Consider the following 20162-nt stretch of genomic DNA (forward strand, 5'->3'; position numbering starts at 1 on the left):
AAACCGCCGACCTTCTGATCGGCAAGCCCTAGGCTCTGTGGTTTAACCCCCAGCGCCACCCGGGTCCCTATAGATAGCCCTCAATGCGTTACTGCCATTGTTAGTATATAAACATGCACTTCCTTTGCATCTGCAGATAATGCAGTGATGGATACCATTGTAAAAATCCAACTAGACAGGAGGAGAGCTATTTCCATTACACACATCATCACTATACCTGGGAATCTTGCTCTCGAGTGCTCATTTCCAGAAACAAGCTGCTCAGGGCGACACACCAATAAGATCGGCCGTTTAGATCCTTGTTCATTTTGTACAGAGTACTCATGTGTCAGTATTTCTTCCAACGATTTGCAGGAACTGTCACTTTTTAAATCGGTGGTTCTGTTCTCTGGACTTAATCTTCCATGTAACAGGGAGTTAAGTCCAGGAGACATTTTGCTTTCCACAAAATTACTACTGCAATTATTTGTCTTGCTTTCTACTGTTAAACAGCGAGTTCTTTCCTTCTCATATGATACACTGGATGTGACTGGCATTTCCTTGCCCATCAACAGATATGTCTTTCCATCTATTTTGTCAGACTTATTTGAGCGCTGTAGATCACTATTAGTTCGTACTACACAGCTGTCTGTCACATAACTGCTCTGTGATGGTTGTCTATGTGAATGTGGGTCAGAAATTGAAAAGCTCTTTGTGAGCTCAGAAGATTTCGGCGGCACACTGAAATCTTCAACGCTTGAGACAGCTGACATTTGGCGTCCCATAAAGATTGTTGCTGTATGATACAGTCCTCTTGACATGGCTGTCCTGCTGTTAATTCCTGTCTGTCTTACTTCTGGCACCATCTGAAAAACACAGTTTGAAACTGGGTTTAGAAGAACAAGATGTTATCCATTTAAAATATATGCGCACACCTGCAAGGCTCTCTTATAGGCACAATCAAACCGGATGGTCTCTTATGTAAACCCCAGTGAAATGAGTTGGAGAGCACAAGAAAACATCCCAGTGAATTGTATCCCACTTTTTTCTAAATGCAAGTACTGTGTACAGTTCTACACATTGCCAAGTATTTTGCAAAGCAGCTGCTCTACCATTTGGCTGACAGAGAGTTTTGACCATATTTTCAACTATGTCCCAAATAGTTTATTGGTCATACTAAAGTAAGAAGGAACAGTGGGAGAAGGTGACAGAATACCAGAAAACTTGCATTTGTATATGCAGGTTTCTCTCCCCCCCCAAAACAACAACAACACACACATGTAAGCTGGCAATCACCTGCCCACCAAGAACAAGCATTAACTACCGGTATTTCCAAGAGAGAACCAGATAGACAAAGTCAAGTATGTAAGTGTGGTGGTTATGGGCAGAGAAAACTAGAACCAACTGCAGGCATGGCTCTCTGAATTATTTTGAATCAAAGTTGTTCTGTCTTTCAGCACATGACAAGGGTGGGAAGGATCTGGGGTCAGATTCTGAAGTTCAGTGGAACCTCTACTTACGAATAACTCTACTTACGAATATTTCTACTTACGAATGGAGCTCCGTCCGCCATCTTGGATGCGGTTTAGATAGGATTTTTTCTACTTACGAATTTTTAGATAGGGTTGCTTTGACTTATGATTTTTTTCTCCCAATGCATTCCTATGGGATTCGACTTACAAATTTTTTCGACTTACGAATGTGTGTTCGGAACGCATTAAATTCGTAAGTAGAGGTTCCACTGTAGAGGCTTTGAGGTCAGGACAAAGGACTTATGGGCACAACTAGTTAATTCAACTGAAATAAACAGAATCTATACAGTTCTATTCATTTCAATGGGACTTATGCAGAACTTCCAGTGAATTATATCCACCATCTACCACTATACATATAACTACTGGCAGATATCTATCTGTTCCCTGGTTCTCAGTCACAAAGGCATTCAAGTAATACATGACCTTCTGCAACATTCTGAAACCAAGGTTCTGCTTTCAGGTTTACTACTGGGAGGATGGCCATGTACAATTTAATTTATATGAAACCCTTCAGGTAAGCAGTCCATCAAAAGGATAAGCAAAGATAGTATGATTTCCAACCCACTGGCTAGAGGACTGTCAGCTGTAGAGGGTTGACATCACCCTCGCAGCACATGCACCATGTGAACTGTCAGTTGTTCTCTGGGTTGCTCTGGCTACTTTGAGATTGTGGAATTAATAGGGAAAATGCTAATGTTTTTACTTTCCCGCATATTTTAAAAAGTTACATTATTTGCAAGAATTTTCCAGTTAACTTGCAACCTCTTGCACCCTTAGAAAAGTTGTTCCTGGGTATCGGGGATTCTCCAGAATAGCCTGTTCTATATATAATCATCACTGTTGTTCCTTGTCATTTTTGTGCTGCTGGAATTTGTTAAATGGATTTGATACTCTTAACTCATTAAACTGAGTGTATATTGGGCCTTCTTAGGGGTTATGTTTGTTTTCTGTTTTCATTACTATTTAGTAGCTGCCTTTAGTCCCTTTGGAGAAATAGGTGGGACAGAATTTTTAAAAATAAAATAAATGAACTCCTTACGACTGCAGTACTATAGTGCCCCAAATTATAAACTGTTGTTATAGTTGCCTGTTTATTTTTTAATTTACTTCCAGGATTGCAATAATTTATGATATGGGGTACTAAAGTACCATGGTATTATAAGGGTTCTAGTAGTTCTGATTTACAGATATTTGTGTAAATAGGGCTGCAAGGAAATGTAGGTTTATTTAAGATCAAAAACTTCAAGGACAAATATTTTAAAAACAACATAGGAAAATTAGCATTTCAGAACTCTATCACTATCGCTTCCTAAATATCTGAACATTGTAGAAGGCATACTTATATAGGTCAAGGCTGGTGAGGCTCATTGCTCCATGCATATTTTAAGAAGGGCCTAAATTCAAGGTTTTTCCACGTTTTTAATCTACTGTGAAGGAAAAACATCTATAAACTCAGATTAACGTCTGCTAACGCAATGAAGAAAGAAAAATGAAAACCTTCCTGATACTATTAAACACACACACACAAAAACACAAAATAGTGTTGCCTCTGTTTCTTTCCTGATAAGAGTCTTAAATACCAAACAGTTAAATGCATAATAACATTTACTGGCAGCAAGACAGCCTGCTTAGCTGATACATAAAGCAGGTAAAAGGAGAAAAAGTTAATTTCTTGGCTGAATGATTCCATCGGTAGCTATAGGGCAAACTAGAAAGTCTTTTAGCAAAGTAGCAGTTGATTCTTCTATCAATCTGCAGCACACATACTCTTCCAAGGAATGCATTAAATATGAAAATCATATCCTGTTATCATCTGTTTCCAGCTTTCAGCCCAGTAAGCTTTCCTTAATGAATGCTGTAGCCTAAGGGACAAGCATGCTGTTGGCTTTTCTGAATAATGGAGTGATGCTACCCATTTTGGCTTATTACAATATCGACTAGCTGAGGGGGTTTCACACATAGTCACAAGTGACTACTCTTGCCAGCATGCTCCAAGTTATTACAAGATGTTTTTAGACATTTCATCTAAAAGAGCTTTCCTGCTTTTAGGGAAGAAAAACAGCTCTGGTCTTGAACTGTATCATTTATATGGAGATAGGAGGAGGGATTAGAAGGCTGCACTACTGCAGATATATAGCAGAATATATTTGAGTATTTCTCGTCAGGCTTTGTCTGTGATTGTTGTTGTTGGTTTTCTTCTTCTTTGGCGTATTTTGGAAGGGGAAAGTCAAAATGTACAAAATTATAAATGCTAATTTTGGGGGGCTTAAATTTAAATATTTGGCATACATGGTGTGTGTGTGTGTCATAGTATTTTTAAATTTCACAATGAACATTTGTTTCTTTTCCAGCACTATGGCAAGATTTAAACTGCATGGCAGAAGTAATTACACAAGAGGTTTGCAAAATATTTTTTTCACCTAAATAAAATAAAAGCCTCTAAAAGCTCCCCAATTAATAAAGACTACAGATATGATCCAGCCAGAGCTGCGTCCCAGTCCCATTGATTTCAGTGGGAGACTTAAACATGCCTTTTTAACTCCGTCATCGAAATGAATTTAGAGCACAACCCAGCTCCACTGATGGATCGTGGGGGCAGTATTTGGTTGGTGCCTAGTTGCCTCTCTGCCAATGTTTGTGGAAAGGAGTGCCACCAGCTGGGTGGCTCTGCTGCAACAGAGGCCTCAGCATCACCCAGTTGGTAGCTTCCCAAATAGCTGTGAAACAGGATTGGGTACTGGTAGCTTTGGACTTGCTGGAGTCAAAGCACAGAAAATGCATTCAGCAAAAAAGTAAAAATAAAATAAAATTCTTTTAAATGGCTCCCCTTGACTTTTGCTCTGGCCGCCCAAGGAGGCAGGGCTTGGGAGGCAGTGATGGGTCCATTGCTCTGCTCCTTCCCACTTGTCCCCAGTCCCAGTTTGGATTGCTTTGCCCAAAGTGTTTAGTTCTGGTTAGATAGATCTTTAAAAATATTTTTACTTACCTGGTGTTTCATAACATCACTCTTATTGCTTTTTGAAATATTTTTTCTCTCAGGAATCTGCTCTCTCTTAAATCCTCCTTCATACTCTGCCTAATATATAAAAAGGCATCATAAATTAAGATTAAATAGTCTGTATATTGATTCAGGCTGTGATCCAGCCAAACATAAGTATGCTCTACTGATTTCATTGAGGAAAGGTAAAACATAGTTTACCACTGCATTCAGATTGTAATAAATATACAGTAGGCAGTGAAACAAATATTAAACATATATATTAAGCATTCTGAACAGCATTCTCAAAACATTATTTACCCTAACAGTTTGCCTGATTAAAGTTTTAATGTAGTTGAAACATTTAATCTACTTACTGTTATATCTGTCTGATGATAAACGGTACCAATATGAAATCTGAACTGGATAAAAGGCATGTTTAAAAATTTAAAACCTTTACGTATGACACTTCATCCAATTCAAAATACAAATGAACTGACAATGCCTTTGGATACATTGCAATATTACTGTATTATTTTATAATTCCTTTTGTAACATTTGTTGCAGAGCTCTTTATACTATCATTGTAGTCTACCATGGATACACAACTCAAATGTCACAAGAGTTCTGTGTTCCAGATGGCATATTTGGAAAAAGCTAGTATTGTACAGATTGTATGGCAACAAGAAAATAATGGTAACCCTGACATCAAAATAAATCCCAACAAAAGGTGAGTGCTGATGGAGTAGAAACCAAAACGGAAAGGTAATGTGGTTAACTCTAAAACAGCACAGTTGAATCTGTCAAACAAGCTTCTCATACAACATCCACAAAGAAAAATAAAGAACACAACTATTCTAGAATGCTTCAATAGCCAGTAAAAATAAAAATCACATACTACTCAAGAAAAGGCAATATCATAATAAAATGCTGGCAGGTGTTTCCTCTTTCTTTTGGATCCAGTTACATGGGTCAAGGAACCAAAACACCATATATTTAGCCAATAGGAACATGAGCCTAGAGCCTCAAGAGTATAGAGAGAGTATTCCAGGTTCTCTGTGCCCGCAACCCTCCCTCATTTCCAAAGCTATAAGGCCACTTTGCTTCACCGCTTTACTTATACAGCAGGTCTGCATTTTTCACGCAGCAAGCAATTTATTCCAGAAAAGGTTTTAGGGCTGATTTATATCAAAGTGTGGGTACACTCAATTTGTTTTCATCAAAACCATTAATCGTTATTAAAGTGCAGTATATAATACCTTCAGCCTCTGAAGGCACTGAGATCTTGAAGCAAACTTCTGAATTTGAGTTTCAATGCAATCAAATTCCTTCAACAAGTCTTGGTTCCGGAGCAAAGACTTTTTCTGACGCTCACATATTTCTTCTAGGTATTTTTTTAGCTTCCTGTATTTCATTTTAGTTCTACACAAGGAGTGGGAAACAAAAAGAGAAACAGTTCCATATCGTGTATATGAGCTTATTCTTGGAAGAGAAATATTTACCTAGGATTCTCACAGGAACCCTGCCAAAAGCCATCATTCATAGAAAAATCCATGAGGGAAGAATTCCAATATGATGTTTACATTTTGCTCCTTTTCATTTTAAACACTCATATCAATTTCCTCAACAAAATGTCCAAAGCTACAATTATGAAATTAAAGTTCCTATTTTAAAAGTAAAGGGCTCAGTACAACCTTTTCCATTCCATTCCCCTTCCCTTCCACATACTCATGTGCATGGGAAGTGCAAGCTGCCATTACAGGGACTGAGAGATCCATGTACGCCTTCCATAGCCCCATGTAGTCCTTCATCTCTCTGCCATTCAAATTTTGCTGCTCCAGGAAACAAGTACAGTGGTACCTTGGTTTACGAACTTAATCCGTTCTGGAACCCGTACTTAAACCAAAGCGTTCTTAAACCAAGGCGTGCTTTCCCATTGAAAGTAATGGAAAACAGATTAATCTGTTGCAGACGATGAAAAGCAACCCCTAAAACAGCAATTAGACATGAATTTTACTATCTAACAAGGCCACTGATTCATAAAATGAAAGCAATAGACCAGGCTGCAATCTACTACCCAGTATAAAAACCCTTACTGCAGCGGAGGTGCCAGCATCCTGCCCACACCGTCCTGTGCCCTGTGAGGGAATGGCGTGGCAGTCACTTTTGGGGCTGAGCTGTTTTGCGTTGTTCTGGGCCTGGAGCGGCGACTGCGTGGGCAACACCCAGTACCGGGGGAGGGGGAGGTTGCTGCAGCAGCACATCCTTCGATGCTGCTGTGATGGCGGCAGCAGAGGGACCCAGCACCGGGGAAGACGGAGAGAGAGAGAGAGAGAGAGAGAGAGAGAGAGAGAGAGAGAGAGAGAGAGAAGAAACGCCAGCTGCCATGCGCCAAAGGGCACTTTGGAGAAACCCCCATCGGGACTTGGAGAGAGATGTGCCGCGGCGATGGTGATTATCCAGGCGAGGCGGGGGGGGGATCACTTGTCCTTAGGAACCCACGGCAGATAGAGATGGGAGGGTGCAGGGAAGGGAGTCCATGGCGGCGAGCCTGATCCGGGTTGAGTTTCCTTTCGCTTTGCATGCGCCTCCCTCCCTGAGGAGTGGAGATTATTGGTGTGCCTTGGGCCTCCTTCTCCCCCAAGGTGTGCTGCGTTTAGGGACCTCCTCGAGAGTCAGCCTGGCAGCTCCACTGAGTGCACTGTTGCTGACGCGGACCGGCAGTGGCTCCCCGGGGTTTCGGGCAAGGAATGGGCTCCCTCTCCCCCCCCCAGCCCTTCCTGGAGCTGCCATCCTTCAGAACAAGATGTCGTCCCCCTTCTGCGCTTCATTGCTGGTGAGCGGCAGCAACATGCCTGCTCAGCATGGCAACGCAACGTTCCCCTTCTCTGCTTCCACCCTTAGCCCAGATCCTTGAGAACTGGCATCTTGTTCTGGAAGATTACAGATTACAGAGGGCTAGAGCTACAACACAAAAACTCTGGTTTCTGGTACAAACTAAATGCACGTCTGGTGCATGTGGTACTCTCAGCAGAGCCCCATCTGAAGAGTGCAGTTGCCAGGATATATGGGGAAAGGCAGGTAACCTGGTCCCAAGCCGGTTTTAAATGCTAAAAGCACAATCTTGAATGGGCCTGGCAGTATACTGGCAGCTTCCTCAGCAGTGGCATGATATGGTGTCAATACTATGTAGTCACAGATCCATTAAAATAAATTATTAATAAAAAATAAAACAATGCAAAATCTGCTTAAGCAGACTTACGTGCGGGTATCACATGTGGTGTATTCAAGCATTTTTCTTTCCAACTCCAACCTCTTTGTTTCACTAAAAGTACAGAGTGATGAAGTTATTGTACAAATGGTACACTACAAATCACTTTGCAGTAAAGAAAAGGAAGACATTTTACAGGTTTCAGAAGAGTTAGACACCCAAGGAACATTTTTTTCACTGTGAATTCCAAGCCATCAAGAATCATCATTATTAATCAAACTGCTTTGATCCTAATCTATCTGAGGCGGCAGCTATCACCAGAACAACTTGCCTCTTGTGGTGGTAGATACAGGATGACTAACTCTTGGAAAGCACTCCTTGAAATAATGTAGGAAATGAGTCATTTGTAAAATCTGGCCACATGGTAGCAGGAATAACATCATCTACTGCTTACAAAAATGCAGAAACAGACATATGGTTAAAGTACTCCCTACTACATGGCTAAGACAACTGGCTGTCCATGCATGTGCCACACATAGGATTCTAACAGAGCCTCCATCCTATTCTCCTCCTCTTACAAAATATATTTAATACACTGAGAGTAGGTACTGGCTGTGGCTCACTAACAATGTGGCATAGTGGTAAAAGTGCTTGACTAGAACCTGGGAGACCAAGGTTCAAATCCCCACCTAGCCACAAAGGCTCACTTTGGGCCAGTCACCATCTCTCAGCCTAGCTTCCCTGACAGGGTTGTTGTGAGGATGAAATTAAGAGGGGAGAGAAGTGTGTAAACCACCTTAACCTCCTTGGATATAAATAAATGTTACAACAACAACGGTACACTTGGTGGTAAATCTGCGGTCGTTCATGCCAATGCTGTTTTTAATTGTAATCTCCTTTGAGCTTCAGAAAAGCAGAGTGTAAATATGACAATGAGTACATTAGAAATGCTAAGAAATAAATTGCAAAGATGTTGAGGGTGTCTCCCCATCTGCTGTCATGGTTAATAGCAGTAAATATACACTGATCAAATAAAACCCACCTCAACACTTATCTTAGGACAAATACTTTTAAGCAAGTATTTCACTGCTCTTAGATGTGAAGATTGGCACTAGTAGATTTCTGACAACCTTGTAGAACACTGCTTTCTATAAGCCTGAAAAATCTACCTCCCTTGAAGGTTTCTGTGAAGCAATTGGTTCAATTGCTTCTTTGATCTTTTATATGGATACATTTTCTTCGATAAATTCATCCAGTGGTGCTGTCAGCATATTTAAAGGTGACCCTTCCCCAAACATCTCAAATAAATCACAATCTATTAGAGCAATTCTGCCCATAAATTATATCCAATATGTAAAAACAGCATCACTCAAAAAACAAAAACAAAAAGCCCACCCCGCACTGGCATACTACAATGTTATGTTAGTGGAAAAATACTAAACCCATCTAGTAATACCCTTGCCCCAATGAGAAGCCACTGGTAAGATAATTTTTATATCATCAAGACAGCCAGCAAAAGAGGGAAACTGGGGAGAGTTTGGATCATAATTAGGGATAAACAGGCCATTGCTAGAATCCTAGTTCAATCAGGAATCCTGCTGTCCCCTCCCAACACAGGTGCAATGTTATACCTGCAAAAGAGATGACATAAGTTTAAGTATTCTCATTAGAGTAAATGGAGAGTCCTGAATTACCTCCCACCCTTCCTCTTTGCCACCATATCTACAAAAGGTAGGATTTCAACTACTGGTAACCCTGCAGCCAATCACAGCACACCACAAGGTTATAAAACCACCCACAGAACATAAATGCAATACAAAGGCACACAACATAGAGCTACAAATCTCTGCTCCCATATCTAGTGTGCTATGAGCACATAGTGAGGGCTCTGATAATGGGAACTTCAGTGATGTGGCTTTTTGCAAGCTCAACAGCTAGGGAGAACAAAAAGAAAGGATGGGAAGATTAATTTTAAAAAAACCTACCACCCAGTTTCATATCTCCCTTTCTTAGGTATCTGGGATCATGCAGTCATGTTGCCATGGCAGCTGGGATGCAAACCCATCTTCTCTCATGAGAAGCCAAGAAACTCTCATGAGATTGTACTGGTTGCAGCATTATATATGGCAAGTGTGGGCAGGATGCTAAGGAGGCAGCTTAGGTCTTTGCTCCAATGCTGGGAGATAAGACTGAGCAGGAGGAAGAAATGACATGTTAATATTCTCTCCTCCATTTCTGAGGCCAAGGGAAGAAAACTCCCAGAGGACAGTTACTATTTAAGTCACTTATCTATACGTAATAGGGTATGTTGAGATGCGGGTGGCGCTGTGGTCTAAACCAGTGTTTCCCAACCTTGTGCCTCCAGCTGTTTTCAGACTACAATTCCCATCATTCCTGACCACTGGTCTTGCTAGCTAGGGATGATGGGAGTTGTAGTCCAAAAACAGCTGGAGGCACAAGGTTGGGAAACACTGGTCTAAACCATAGAGCCTAGGGCTTGCTGATCAGAAGGTCAGCAGTTTGAAACCCCGTGACGGGGTGAGCTCCCGTTGTTCTGCCCCTGCTCCTGCCCACCTTGCAGTTTGAAAGCGTGAAGTGCAAGTAGATAAATAGGTACTGCCCCGGCAGGAAGGTAAACGGCGTTTCCGTGTGCTGCTCTGGTTTGACCCGGAAGCTGTATGCCGGCTCCCTCAGCCAGTAAAGCGAGATGAGCGCACGACCCCAGACTCGTCCGCGACTGGACCTAATGGTCAGGGGTCCCTTTACCTTTAATTGGGTATGTTAAACATGACAATTCCATAACTTTATAACCATTCCTCAGGCATGATTATATAATGTACATGAACATACTTAGAGAGACAGTATTTATAAATTCTTAAATAAATCCAAACCAAAAGTCAACTTATTCCTCACTGACTGTGCAGGTCAAACAAAAACCAAAGCTAAAATTCTTATTTAGTCTCAGCCTGCAAGTGAAAGCACAAATGAAACTAAAATGGTGATCAGTTTTTATTTCACTTGCAGCAAACAAAAGGACTTTGGAATAGTGTCTCATTTCTTTTCTGATCAGGGAAGGTGGAAGTGTTTATATATTATTTTATATCTATATATACTGGTATATATAGAAATGAAGGCATTGCGTGTGCAGAGGTCACAGCCTTTCTCCGTAACCGCTGAACTGTAATGGAACAAATTTGGCCACAACATTCCATGCCCATCAGTGAGGGATCTGGCATTTAAAAAAATTCAAAAAAGCACAGTTTTCACACCTAAAATAGTGAATAAATGAAAAAAAAGTGGCGCCCAAATTAGACGTCACCAGCAAAAGCTCTGAAGACTCCAGCAGCATCCAATAGAAAGGCAGATTGCACGCTGTCACCAGCAAAAGCTCTGAAGCGTGGCGCCAAATAATGACATCATCAACCAAGGAACTGAAACCACCAAGGCGGCCATTACCAGACCCCTAGGCCCCTGCCAGGCCGCTAGGCTCCCACTAGGCCCGGGGGGAGGGGGGAGCGCCCGGATCGCAGGCCGCAGCACAGCCTTTGTTTTATGTAGGCCCCTGACAGGCCGCTAGGCTCCCACTAGGCCCAGGGGGGAGGTGGTGGTGGGGAGGGACAAAACAATTTAAAAAAACCAATCCACAAACAAAAACATACAAAATACACAACAACAATACCAAAATCTCTAAAACCCACACACCACACCAACTACCCACACTACAAATACACACAACACACAAACACACCACACCCACATCTTAAACACTACCCACTTCTGACCCACAAACAAAAAACACCCTACAAAACTAAACAAAATAACACCTTAATAAATAAACCTCTAAAAAAAACCACCATAAAAAACCCATTAAGCCACATCTATCTATCTATATACAGTGGTACCTCGGTTTGCGACTGCAATCTGTTCCACGGAGGCATTCACTTGCTGAAGGCACAGCCTTGCTCTGTAACCGCTGAACCAAATTGCATCAAATTAGGACAAAGTGTACCTTGCCCATCAGGGAGGGATCTGGCATAATTTTTTTCCCCAAAAAACCTCACCTTTCACACCTAAAATAATGATTAAACACAAAAAGTGGCGCCCAAATTAGACATCACCAGCAGAAGGTCTGAATACTCCAGCAGCATCCAATAGAACGACAGATCGCATGCTGCTGCCTCCAAAGCCGCGCCACCAGATGAAATCACAAAATTCCACAGCAACCAACTCAAAACAGGCCCAACATTGCCCAGCAGACTGAATAGGCCGCAGCAGACTAGGCCACTTTTCAGACTAGGCCAAGTGGAAGTAGAGGCCTGCCTGGGGGGAATGGGGGGCGAATAGGGGGCAGGGATAAGTAATGGGTCAGAACAGGGTGAGGGGAGACACAGGGATGAAACCTGCCCTCTCCACAGTATCTCGCCTCGGCTTTGAAGACTAGGCCACTTTCCATACTAGGCCAAGTGGACGTAGGGGCCTGCCTGGGTGGGGGATGGGGGGCAAATAGGTCATAGGCTGGGACAGGGTGGGCCCAATCACAGAGATGAACCAGTGGATGGGGGGAGGACACAGGGATGCACCTACTGTATATAAACATAACACATGAAAAACAGGGGGACTCTGAGGCTCCATTTAACAAACTGAGCCACCACAACGCGTGGCAGGGCCAAGTAGTGTGTGTGTATATATATATATATATATATATATATATATATATATATATATAATTTAGGGTGCAATCCTAACCCCAGATCTGATGGGATAAACGTTAGGATGTGGCAGGTCTCCAGCTCAGATGGGGTATGCAGATGCAAATCCCCAACCTGGCTCAGCTAGGGTTCAGCTGGCTGAGCCAAGACCAGGGAACTTACATCAACATAAGCTCTGAAAAGTGGGCATTCTGCAGCAGTGGCAATGGGCAGAGTAGAATTATGCTAGATCCTAATCCTGAGGAACAGTTGCTTGCTCTGTAACAGAGCCATTTGGCTTTGCTTGTAGAGACAATGTAACCATGGAATTGAGGGAGGTGTGTGAATGTTACTTGAGTTCCTGCTGTGAAATAAGAAGCATTGACAATTTTAAGTTGGCACAGACTTAGGCTTCCCATGCTTAGGATTGTTCCCTTAGTTACTTATCCAAGTCACAATCATGCCTCATTGGTGGGTGGTGGGGTGGGGAAGAAACCAATAACTAGTGCTTGACTGCATTATAACGAAGCCACTGAAGGCAGGAAGAAAGCTGGTAGATGTAAATGCTAGGGCTGGGTGATACCTAGTTTTCAACATCGTGATATACCAGCAGCTAAATGCCGTGGATATGCTGATATATCACGATACCTGGACTGTATCTCAGCTGCTTCTGCTGAAGAAAAAATATTGTTGACATTTATCAATAATAATTGGAGAACCCCTTTTCTACTTTTTGTGTGGAAGGGGAAATGAATGAATTTGAGACATTTGGGTCTGAAAATTGGGAAAATATCGCTTAGCAGGAGGAAATTGGGTGTCATCCTGGAGGAAAAACTGAATAATCTTTTTATAATATAGCTGACAGATGGAGAATCCTAGGTCCTTTTTATTTCTCTTTCTTTTCCTCTTTCGTTCTTTTTATCTTCCCTATTCTCCTTCTTTTTTCCTTTCTTTCCTATTTTTATTGGGGGGTGTCCTCTACTCTGGGTCAACGTGAAGATGATGGCTGGCTGAAGTACCCTGCATGAAAGGCACAGAAAGGAAGCTTCCAAGGTGAGAGACTGGAGAAGAAAAGGACGTTCCTAGGTGAGAGCTGGCAGGGTCTATCTCCTCCTGTGTGAGACAAGGGTTAAGATCTACCTTTGAGAGGGGACTTTTCATTTTCTTCTCTATTTCTTTCTTTTCATTTAGTTTGTGTCTTGTATTGTATTATGAAAATGCTTAAATATTTTTTGTATGAGTAAATATTACAGACAGAATGTAGAAATATTTAATGGCACGTCAAAAGTTTCCTGGGACACAAAATAAACATTTAGTATTTTTTTAAAAAAAACCAGCAAAATAAACATGCTAAATCAGATCAATCTCCAGGCTTCAGAAAATGTTCCAATGGAAACGGAAAGTTTTTCATTGCAAATTAGCCTAATTTGTACAGGAACTTTTGAAGCTTCTGAAGATACTTCAAAAGGTAGCTCCACATATAGAACTCTTTGTTCACTAAGATTAGGCTGGCACCATCTGTAATGGGTTTTAGGCACCAGCAAGCCTTCTCTTGAAGCTGGCCCATATATTACTCCTCTGGATTTATGCAAACATAAATGTAGTATGTTTTCTGTATTTATTTATTTATTTGTTTTATTTTATGTTAGTTTCACATTTTCTACACCAGATACGTTTATACAGTTATGCAGCATAAAAAATGAATGAATAAAGAAATAAAGCATATTACTGTAATCCAATCTTGTAACTAAAGCCACGTGTTACCATAGCCAGGTCTGATTTCCTCAGGAATTAGCCCAGCTAATCTAAACTGGACAAAGCCACCCCATCATTCAAATGTAAAGCTCCTAAACTACAAACCTGAATGAAATTCCATTCAAAACAGGCTGGATCTCAATTCCAGAGATCCCCTCCCACCTGAGGAAGAACATCTCTCTCACATGTGGATTCAGCTTCCCAGCCTACTATCACCCCCAGACACTGGTTCAGAACCCCAAAAGTTTCCTAAGTATTAGAGCAGCTTGTCATATTGATCACAGCATACTTCAAACTTTGACTGACCTCTCCATGTTTATGTTTACATTTACGTTTATGTTTAGTAACATGGGGAGAGACTCAATCCAAACAACACCATACACCAACAGATTACTCTCCTCCTTTTCCAGTAGCTTATTCTCTTCTTATTCCACCCCAACTAATCAACTCAGCATTAGGATGCATAAATTGGAAGCAGTGAGAAGACGAAGATACAAGACATTTTAACTGGCGTCTTAACAGATAAAGTACTGGTAATCAACAAATGAAGAGGGTTGTGTGGGTGGCTGGGTAGCTGGGCTGAAAGGGGCAAGGCAAGATGAAACATACCCTGTGGCATGAATAGCTTGAACAGTTATATAAGCTTATTTATCATATTGGTCAAGGTGCCAGTCAGACTGACTAGCAGCCAGTCTGCAGTATTTCAGATACATGGCCATGAGTGTATTGCCACCTCCATACCATATATCCATACCATACCATACCGTTCACCCTTAAAGCACATAGTTCCTTTGCACAGAATCATGGGAAATGTAAGTTGTTAATAATGCTGGGAATTGTAGCTCAGGGTTTTTTTTGGGGGGGGGGGGAGCTATGTGCTTTAAACGTATAGTGTCAATATGACCTAAGTTGTATTGCCACTGAGCACAAACAGGAAAAAGAGACACTGTCCCTAACAGCAACTAATAAACAAAAAAGTAAGTCAAGGCTATATTATTTGTTACCCATATAACTCTATTTTAAAACATTACTGTAATAACATATTTTAAAATCACCAAACCAATAAAAGCAAGTTGTACAAAGACTCTCTGTTCAGGAGCTAAAATTTCAAAGCCAATACTGTAGTTTTCTAAGCCTACTGCTGTTAAACTCACAGCAAAGCCCCCAACATTGGCATCACTATAGACTAAATTCCAAATTGCCAAAAGCATTTTGACCTCATGGCATTCTCCAGTGGCCTGGATGCAAATTATAGCAATCTGATTCCTCCAGCATTCTCAAAGGGTTCAGGTTTGCAGTCATTCACATTGGCACTTAAGATAAGAAGCTTTATAAAGGGTAAATGTGAAACTTTATACCACAGATCTTTTTATCCTTGAACTCTCTATCTCTAGATACACATGGATCTGGACACCCCTATTCAGGTAATCTAAATTTGTGTCCACATGTTGAACAGGAAGGTCTGGGACTGAGTGGGGCAGGGGGCAGGGTAAGCAAGTTGGGCTGAACACAATTGCAATGCTCCCCACAATCAGGAACCCTGCAATTGCCTCTCTGCCCTTGCAAAAATTTAAGAATACATGAATAGGACTACAATTTATGTGATTAAGTGTACAGTACACCTTTGTATGCTTTCTTGTTAACTGTAAAATGATCTGTTAGTAAATATTACTGTCAAAAGTTTAATTATTCATTTTAAAACTTTACCTTTCAAATGGAGTCTACTGTTTTGCTATTTAGAAGTATCATTTGATTTAAATAAATGTATATATGTATGCATGTATATTGTATCATAATGTTGTAATCCAGGTGTATTTTTCACATCTGCTGCTGGGCATGTATAAGCTCTCAATGACATTCCACAAACATTAGCCCTGACTTCCACAGCAGGACTGTAAGATCAGTCTGTCAATCACAAAGTGAAGAATACAGAGACCCATAATTTTTAACCTGATTGTTGATCTCTCCTGCTTCAAGAGTGGAATTTCCATCTCCCAGTAATAGGCAAGAAATTACATTATTATATTGCTCAATGAAAGCATTTTAATTTTCCTTATGAGTAACCTACCTGCTTTATCTCCCCATTCATTGTGCCTGTTTGACCCTGTTAAGAATAAATTCAGTCACAGTTGATATGCATTTGCTATATTCCCATTTCCTGCAATGACAGAATGAAGTGAATCTCTTCTAACTCCCCCCCCCCGACTTATTTTCTAATTAATTTTTAAACATACTGTACTCTTATATGAAATAAGTTTCATATGCAGTAATGTATATGTTCAAGTGCTCATCCTCCGTGCACTTAACTGCTAGTCACCTTGAGGTAGACCTAGCTAAGTTTGGACACGTGCCCATAGATTCTGTGTGAATGGGTCAATCTGAGCTTAGCCCCAAAGACAGGGAAGGATGTGGGTGGTTCAAGTCTCACTAATGTCTTCCTGGGAAAGGAAGGGACATGGAAGTAGGAACAATGCAACCAATTGAGTAAGACTTGAACATGCCCAGGATGGATGGTATAAAACAGGGGTCCCTAGACTACGGCCCGGGGGCCGGATGCGGCCCAATTGGCCTGCCAATCCGGCCCCGTGATGACCCCCGCCGCCCGCCGCCCGCTCTTCCGGCGCGCAGCATGGCAGCGCTCTTCCGGGTCGGGAAAAAAGCGCCGAAAATCCTTTGTGCGCATGGGTATGGGCCTCTCCTGACCCGGAAGAGGTCATTTCTGGTGCACTTCCGGGTCAGGGGAGGCCCATACGCATGCGCACAACGGATTTTCGGCGCTTTTTCCACCCTGGAAGCGTGCCGCTGCGCGCGCTCCCCCATCCTCCAGCCCGCCGCGCAATCGGCGCGGTGGGAACCGGCCCAAACGCCGGTAAGTCTGGGGACCCCTGGTATAAAATATATAGTTGGATGGTATAAAATAGTACAAGATTACCCAGGTACACTGGGGATTATCCTGGTGGGTATGGTATCTCCTGGATGTTGCTGATGGAAATTTGGAATATGTTCACCGGGAGATTTACAGCACCAGAAGAAACCTTTTGCCTACTCAAAAGAAAGCTCCAGGTAAACTGGCAACAAAGTCTAGATGCAAGTTTAAAACCATCCCTTTAACAGAATTTTCTTGCACTGTTTTTACTGCTAGACAGTGGCAGTGACTTCAATACAAGAGCATTATTTAAGAATAGGGTATTAAGAACCTCAATATCGCGTAACTGTATCCATCCACTTAGCTATTAATAGTCAACATTCTTTGAAATGAATCTCAGACGAGCTATGTCAATGAAGAGGCATCATCAAAATGGTTATGTAAAAATTGTATTACTGTATATTCCTGCATATAAGACTACTTTTTAACCCAAGAAAATCTTCTCAAAAGTTGGGGGTCGTCTTATACGCCGGGTCGTATTTCTTATACGGCGAGTATATCCTAAATTCTATATTTTAACTGGAAAAGTTGGGGGTCGTCTTATATGCCCAGTCGTCTTATACGCCGGAATATACGGTACTATATTTTTAAACAAGTGTGCCAATATCATGCCAGTTCAATAATTATACTTCAGCCAGCTACACTATCGTAGTGAGGGGGTCAGACCGCCCCGGCAGCATTTGGGGGGGGCACAGGATGACCCGGACTCGAAGCTTCCTCACGCAGCACCAACCAGCCGACCTCCAGTCTTTTCATCTGAGGAGAGTTGCTACTCCCCCTCCGCCAGAGCGACTGAAGCCACTCAGGTAGTGGCGGCAGCAGTGCACTCCTTTTTTGCCCAGCCTGCCCGACTCTGCCATCTGCATCACAGCACCCGCTCACCTTGCTGCAGAAAGTAATGGTCCTTGGCTTGGAAAAGCTCCATTCTGGGGCAAGAAGGAAAGCATGCTGAGGGAGGGAGATGGCACAGGTGACTATGGGGAGGGCTGCGAGGGGCAGGGGCTGCCGCCTTGCCTCAGCCTGCTGCCAGGTTTACGGGGCACGGCAAAAGGATCTGCCTCGCTTTCCATGCCATGGCCACAAACGTTGAACGAGCCCTTCAGGTGGCGGCTAAGTTCCAAGCAGAGTGATGGAAGCGCAGGCACATCCGGTGCAACACATCCGCCACCTCAGGCAGTGCCTGCCTCCTTCGGCTGTTGCCACCCCTGTCAGGGCTCCACAAAAGCTGGGCAGGTTCCGGCAAGCAAGAGGGAGAGGGAGAGCACCACTGGGTGCGTGACTCCAGTCACCAAGCCCTGCTTTGAAGTTGTTTTATCCTGGAGATAAGCTGCAACCTGAGAGGCTGCGGCAACAGAGACAAACATCCAGGCTCATCCAGAAAAATAAACAAAAGGAAGGGGGGGAGACACTAGCAATATGCTATAGAATGTTGTCCGTTATATTTTATCTGCACATTTAGAATGAATTTCAGGAACCAAAAAGTTTTATAGAAAAATACAACTTTCGAGTTGTCTGGCCCCAAAATGGCAACTAGGTATTCCATTTTTGTGACTACAACCCTGGTTTAAGGAGCCATTTAGTGCCTAGCTCAGGCATCCCCAGACTTCAGCCCTCCAGATGTTTTGGACTACAATTCCCATCTCCCCCGACCACAGGTCCTGTTAGCTAGGGATCATGGGAGTTGTAGGCCAAAACATCTGGAGGGCCACAGTTTGGGGATGCCTGGCCTAGCTCATATACCTGAGATTCTAACACTGGTAGGAAACTTTTTCACATGGTGCCACATTCAATAATAATAATAATAATAATAATAATTTTATACCCCGCCCATCTGGCTGAGTCTCCCCAGCCACTCTGGGCGGCTTCCAATTGAATATTAAAACAATACAGCATTAAATATTAAAAGCTTCCCTAAACAGGGCTGCCTTCAGATGTCTTTTAAATTAGAATAGCTACTTATTTCCTTGACATCTGATGGAAGGGCATTCCACAGGGCGGGTGCCACTACCGAGAAGGCCCTCTGTTTGGTTCCCTGTAACCTCACTTCTCGCAATGAGGAAACTGCCAGAAGGCCCTCGGCGCTGGATCTCAGTGTCCGGACTGAACGATGGGGGTGAAGACGCTGCTTCAGGTATACAGGACCAAGGCTGTTTAGGGCTTTAAAGGTCAACACCAACACTTTGAATTGTGCTCGGAAACGTACTGGGAGCCAGTGTAGATCTCTCAGGACCGGTGTTATGTGGTCCCGGCGGCCGCTCCCAGTCACCAGTCTAGCTGCCGCATTCTGGATTAGTTGCAGTTTCCAGGTCACCTTCAAAGGTAGCCCCAGGTAGAGCGCATTGCAGTAATCCAAGCGGGAAATAACCAGAGCATGCACCACTCTGGCAAGACAGTCCGCTGGCAGGTAGGGTCTCAGCCTGCGTACCAGATGGAGCTGATAAACAGCTGCCCTGGACACAGAATTAACCTGCGCCTCCATGGACAGCTGTGAGTCCAAAATGACTCCCAGGCTGCGCACCTGGTCCTTCAGAGGCACAATTACCCCATTCAGGACCAGGGAGTCCTCCACACCAGCCTGCCCCCTGCCCCCCACAAACAGTACTTCTGTCTTGTCAGGATTCAACCTCAATCCGTTAACCGCCATCCATCCTCCAACCGCCTCCAGACACTCACACAGGACCTTCACCGCCTTCACTGGTTCTGATTTGAAAGAGAGGTAGAGCTGGGTATCATCTGCATACTGATGAACACCCAGCCCAAACCACCTGATGATCTCTCCCAGCGGCTGCATGTAGGGAGAGGACAGAACCCTGAGGCACCCCACAAGTGAGAGCCCGAAAATATGACTCTCACACAGTCCAGAATTCTATCACTTTATTCCATCTCATTCAGCATAATGTATAGAACACCTCAAAGACCTAGCCACCATAACACAGGTAAGCGCATGCACACACACCCCAGAATGAGATGGCAGAATCCTTAAGTGTAAGGAGCATACAGTAAGTGGTGAGCTTCTGCTTTTGAGCACTCCAGAATACACACAAAAATACCTACACATTAAAAAAAATCTCCCCTGCACACCAGACTATAA

The 20162-nt window shown here is 42.8% G+C and overlaps 1 protein-coding gene across 16 annotated transcripts in view; it reads right to left on the reverse strand.

Moving 5' to 3' along the window:
• KIZ (kizuna centrosomal protein) overlaps nt 1-20162 on the reverse strand; it is a 64411-nt gene that overhangs the window by 42588 nt on the left and 1661 nt on the right. For 8 of the 16 annotated variants that reach the window (XM_088674983.1, XM_088674974.1, XM_035101283.3 and 5 more), the window contains exons 2-6: nt 7754-7816; nt 5751-5913; nt 4869-4913; nt 4501-4590; nt 218-845 (exon numbers count right to left, since the gene is read on the reverse strand). In XM_088674983.1, the coding sequence (XP_088531109.1) occupies nt 218-845; nt 4501-4590; nt 4869-4913; nt 5751-5913; nt 7754-7785 (958 nt within the window). In that variant the 5' untranslated portion in view covers nt 7786-7816. Of the gene's footprint in view, nt 1-204; nt 846-4500; nt 4591-4868; nt 4914-5750; nt 5914-7753; nt 7817-16213; nt 16250-20162 lie in introns of all 16 variants that reach the window. The other 8 variants (XM_088674977.1, XM_088674975.1, XM_088674976.1 and 5 more) reach the window with 3 other exon arrangements.

Source organism: Zootoca vivipara, chromosome 8, assembly GCF_965207765.1.
Source record: "Zootoca vivipara chromosome 8, rZooViv2.hap1.1, whole genome shotgun sequence".
NCBI classification, from domain to species: Eukaryota; Metazoa; Chordata; class Lepidosauria; order Squamata; family Lacertidae; genus Zootoca; species Zootoca vivipara.